Below are 5,122 nucleotides of genomic sequence, written 5' to 3'. Positions count from 1 at the left end.
CTGGAATCCAAGAATATATTCATATCATTTTATACAACGTCCAAGTAGATCCTTGTAATTTGATTGGAGGATTGTTGGTGACGTGATATTCAATAAGTACTCCATTCAACGCGCCGTGCAATTTTGGTTCTATTTTTGCGTGCAACTTGGTTCGATTTTTTTCGTTCTATTCCACGGTTCGAGAAATTGTACGGTACTGCATGCACTGTGTGATGCATATTAAGGATCGCATGCAGCTAGCGCAGTGTAAGTGTGCGGTACATGCATGCGCGTACGTAGGCCTACGTAGTGCTAGTACACATGAGCGCTAATATAGCTGTGACCTGTATCTACACTGATTGCACAAGCCAGAAAGAGAATCGCAGTGGATCCACATGTAAGTATGGCTGTATTTTTCATACATATATAGAATTCTAGGACTACTTAGACCTACCCAACAATCCAACCAAAAAGATCTACTTGGACGTTGTATAAATCAAATAGTGTATGGTCTTTACTCGTGTAATGGAACGAGATTTCGCACTCGGTGAAAGATGAGGCGCACTATTCAACTCGGCTTCGCCTCGTTGAATAGAGCGCCTCTATCTTTCACCTCGTGCGAAATCTCGTACCATTGCACTTGTGACCATTCACTATTTGTATATTATTCTATTTCCGACAAAATTATATAATACAATATGACATTTGTAAATTATACAAAAAATGAATACAATATGACCTATTGCATATTCAAGCGAAATTAAATCAGAATATAGATAACAACCTCCCCCCCCCCCCCCCCCCGGCCAAAGGCAGCGATTTCTTAGAAATGTCTCTTGCTTAAAGGGGATGGCTAGTAACTGATCAGTGGGAATCAGTGGAAATGCTGGGGATGATTGTTCCAATTCTTGTGGGATTCATTTAAGAGTACATTATATATCTATTGCTGTGTAAAAAATTATTTGCTTCAGAATGGTCTCATATTCAAGTAATGTGCAGTTTAATGGTTCCAGGCTAGCATGCCTGTACAGTGACGGGGCATTAAACTGCTCATTACTTGAATATGAGACCGTTCTGAAGGAAGTAATTTTCACACAACAATAGATACATAATGTACTCTTGAATGAATCCCACAAGAATTAGAACAATCATCTCCCAGCATTCCCACTGATTCCCACTGATCAGTAACTAGCCATCCCCTTTAAGGGTTAGTTAAGAGTGAACACATCTCTTACCCCGTCAGGTATTATATCAACAGTGGCATACGGATTTAAGCAGTTTGTCATTACTTTAGTACATTTCAATCGCTTTATGAATAATACAAGCACAGACAGTATCAAGATAAAGAGAAGACATGATAGTACAATCCAAGTGTTCTTTGTGGAGCCTTCATGTGGTGTTGTGCTTGCACTGCTGCTTTCTTCTCTGAATTTTAGGGAAACGTTTGTTTCATCAGTTGTTTCTGGTGCAGCTGCTATTGTTGCCGTGTGGCTGCTATAAGAGGTTGTAGAATTTTCGGAGTTGGTAATGTCTGTTGGAGGGTAATACACAAATTGAGAACAAGATTCAGATGTTATTGGAAATGTTGCCTCGTATGAACAGCAATTGATGGGCAGATGGATATCCATCCAGAAGATCCATGTCACATGATCATTTATCCGCACTGGTGCCCCCTTGTATGGAATCTTCCTTGCATCTTGGAAGCAGCAAAGAAAACCTCCCCCGTCACTGCCAAGCAAAGATGTGCAGTTAATCTCGTTAAATGCAGGTAAATGCTCAGTGCTTTTTATGATACACTGTGCTGGACTTGGTGGACGCAAGACCTCAATATAGGCATCTTGAGTGAAAAAGTGGCTTTCACCATTTCTATCTTCCCTCAGAGCAAATAGGTAAAACTGGCTGTCCTCGGCACTGATATTGTGTATACCCAGAATCACAGTTAAGTAAGTTGATGTTCTCAAACTACTGACAGAGAAACGCCTGCTTTGCTGAGGGGTGAGGCAGCCAGGAACCATAGTTCCATTCTTGCAGAAAAAGCATGAGCCGAAGATCAGGTGAACCTCATATTCAAAAGTAGAATCATTGGCCAGAGGTTGGTAAAACTCAAGCGACGCGTTTCTCCCTTCGTAAAACTTGTAGACTTCCACAGCCAGGCTGTTACTGAGGCACGTCATCAGTGTTGTCACCAGTTGAAGGAGAGTATGTCTTCCGATGAAATCCATTTTGTCAGCCAGACACTGTCGTGTTAGAAAAGAGGAGATGAACGTTATCATAACAAGTACTCTGAAATTTACACCCATTCTCCTCTAATCAGTACATGTATATACAAAGACGCATTGTGCTTTAGTTCAGGCTACGAATTTTGTTTGTCCGAGTGCATCTGTTGTCGTAAAAAATGTTTAAAGCAGAGTCATCATTATACCTGTCATTGTATTATATCGTTGGGTAAAATAGCAACAACAAACAAACAAAACAAAAAACGTTGCCATGCCACCCACGAGATTTAGTGGGGCTAAAAAATTAAAATCATGAAGATAAACATTTAAGAGCGATCATTTTCCCAAGTTCCGACTCAAAAGCTAAAAAAAAACCTGAGAGAGTAGCTCGATCTTCAAAGAATTGTATGATTTCTTTAAAAAGAAACGGTTGCTGTGACAATTCTTTGCTCACATTTTACATTGATCACACGTGCCGAATTTCATCTGAATTACTTTAAACCTGAGACAGTGGTGCAGTTCACAGTATTTCGTATGATTTTATAAAAATTTGACGTTACCATGGTAACGCATACCGAAGAAAAAGTACCTTTGATAGCGGCCACATATGCCTAGGCTTAGGCCGCTAAAAATAACACCAACAACAAAACAAACGAACGAACAAGCAAACAAACAAAATGAGGGATAAGTGCGATTCACTAAATTATGCAACGGTTTGACAGACCGACCGATCAACCGACCTCCCGACCAGATTATCTCTTTGAAACATTTATAGCATACCGGGGCAAAATGCATTGTATGGTGTCTATTTGAACAAACTGAGATCCATCGCCCTAAAAGGAGCGTTAAGCGCCAAACTGATGTGAAAACTATAATTTTTTTTTCAAGAAGACGCTGGAAATATACAAAATACCCGGTTAGTCTGGAAATTACAACCGAAGACGCGCAGCTGCACAGCAGGCTTTGCAGGAAGCGGGACAATGGTCTCAGATGCTCACTTGAGTCTTTGGCTCAGATGAGTTGAAAATATTTATTGCTTATATCTGCTGAAATATACCTATCATAATATGAGAAGTATAGCAATTTCAACTCATCTAAGCAAATTAGGCCTCTACCTGCAGAACTGTCCATTTTCGCTTCCAAATGTACACAGTCATGCATAAAAAAAATGCTTGATATGACAAGTAATGCAATAACATCAATAGGTCCTATATTATCCCCCCCCCCAAAAAAAAAAAATAAAAAAAAAATAGCCAGAAGTACACTGCACTACGGTCTACAGTGGGCCTAAAAGCAAACTGTACCTGATCGCGGTTGCTATGGTTAATTCTTGTTTATACACAGCAGTAATCCATTGATATTTTGCGTTGTCCCCATAGGGAATTATATTCAGTTTGTTGGGAAAGACCGTTGGTAGGGCACGATCGATCATTGCAAAATGTTCTAAATATCACTTTACTACTGAATAGGGAAGGCGCTTTTGGAATAAAGTCGTATACATTCGCCTACTAACGAAATAAGTTTACGTTTGTTTTTGTTTTTAAATATAAAGTACTCAAAACAACTCATTATCCTGGCAAATCGCGTCAGCTCGACTAACGTTGAGTGGTCTGTCATGCACTTACCTTATCTGGGAGCACAGAATATTCAGTGAGGATGAGTGAATGTTCCGAAATTACTATGGACTACATAGAGACATATGGCAAACAATCAGGAAACAGCAGGAATGTAAACGGTAACATTCGATATGCCAGCAGAAACGTTCGAATATTGCTCTAGGTGGTAAACCCGCTCATTTTGTTCGCCACAACAACTAGACTATGCGTTTCAACATGAACCATAATTGAATACATAGCGTCCTTTGCTACCTAGCAACCATGCATCAGTGCGCCGTAGATATTTGCTACAGTGCCGTAAGCGCCCTCACAGTCATGAAACTGGCTGGGAGTATTTGTGCTACTTTTGGGCGTGTTTTCAACGTCGTGTATGCGGTAATGTACAGTATGATATATCCAGTGTATATCGCGATGGTCCTTTCCAACAGCCTTAGCAGCTGAGCAAAATCACCAGAAGGGAAAAATCATAAAAAATCACATAATGTGAAAAAAGTCGTGTAACTACCCACAAAAGACTGATTGTGTAATCATATCTCTCACTAACTAATTCTTAATTAATTGCCTATTTTTTTAGTGGTCATGAACAAAACACTAATAGATATCAAAAACTCAGATTAGACATTATAAGACTGAGGTATTGGACAGTCCTTGGAGGTAGCAACGACTTTGTACCTCCATGGACAGTCTATCTAAATTTTACCAGTAGGTACTTACTAGAAATGCCATTATGGACATCACTGCCCGTTGGCGATTGCTCTGCGTTTGACGCCGTAATCTTTTCCAGACAATTCTGTCGTTACGTGAGTGCAGCAGTGTGGATGGTCTTTGGCCAGTTATGTCAGCCATTGTAGACAGGAAAGTGAGACGTTCTAGGCCGCGTCTGCTCTTTAGCCATTGCAGTCAGAGCTAGATGCTGGCGTCTGCTTTTGCCCATGACGAGTCCCAAACACAGCACCTGTCTCTTTCCTGATGGTCAAGAGCATGCCTTCATTCTTTGATGCTCACCATAGTTCAAAACTCTCTAGATATCCTGCTTCTCATCGCTATGCCAATAGTCCATGTCTCTATTCCATACGTCATACTGTAGTTGACCAGACGTACATCTTCCGATTCCTTGTGGCAATGATAGGGCCTATACTTGCGATTCATACTCTGAAACGATGTCTTCGGAGTACCTTCAGTCTGAGAAGACGTTGGTAATAGGCTACCAAGGCAGTTGAATGATAACTTCTGCTGATTGTCCCCATCCATTATCGAATAGGCCTATAACGGTGGCTGTTATGAGCAAATTTGCTTAAAACTTTACGACTT

At 40.5% G+C, this 5,122-nt stretch overlaps 1 protein-coding gene across 1 annotated transcript; it reads right to left on the bottom strand.

The window, feature by feature from the left end:
- Positions 1-1,121: 1,121 nt before the first annotated feature.
- On the bottom strand, positions 1,122-4,714 carry LOC139709415 (uncharacterized). Its single transcript, XM_071621383.1, has 2 exons — positions 4,526-4,714; positions 1,122-2,216 (listed from the first exon to the last, which is right to left on the bottom strand). Exons 1-2 carry the CDS (start codon positions 4,655-4,657, stop codon positions 1,188-1,190), a joined length of 1,161 nt encoding a protein of 386 aa, XP_071477484.1. The 5' UTR covers positions 4,658-4,714; the 3' UTR covers positions 1,122-1,187.
- Positions 4,715-5,122: the final 408 nt, after the last annotated feature.

The sequence above is a fragment of the Diadema antillarum genome, unplaced genomic scaffold (assembly GCF_040938485.1).
Source record: "Diadema antillarum isolate AM-2024a unplaced genomic scaffold, OU_Dant_1.0 seq00001433_RagTag, whole genome shotgun sequence".
Lineage (NCBI taxonomy): Eukaryota > Metazoa > Echinodermata > Echinoidea > Diadematoida > Diadematidae > Diadema > Diadema antillarum.
Note: the sequence above shows the minus strand (reverse complement) of the source record. Positions and strands in the feature narration are given on the sequence as shown.

Excerpts from the sequence above, each read along its gene's own strand:
- LOC139709415 (XM_071621383.1), bottom strand. The coding sequence starts at position 4,657 with ATGGCTGACATAACTGGCCAAAGACCATCCACACTGCTGCACTCACGT. Across the intron at positions 2,217-4,525 it reads TGTCCATAATGGCATTTCTA|TGTCTGGCTGACAAAATGGA; the intron begins GTAAGTACCTAC and ends CTAACACGACAG.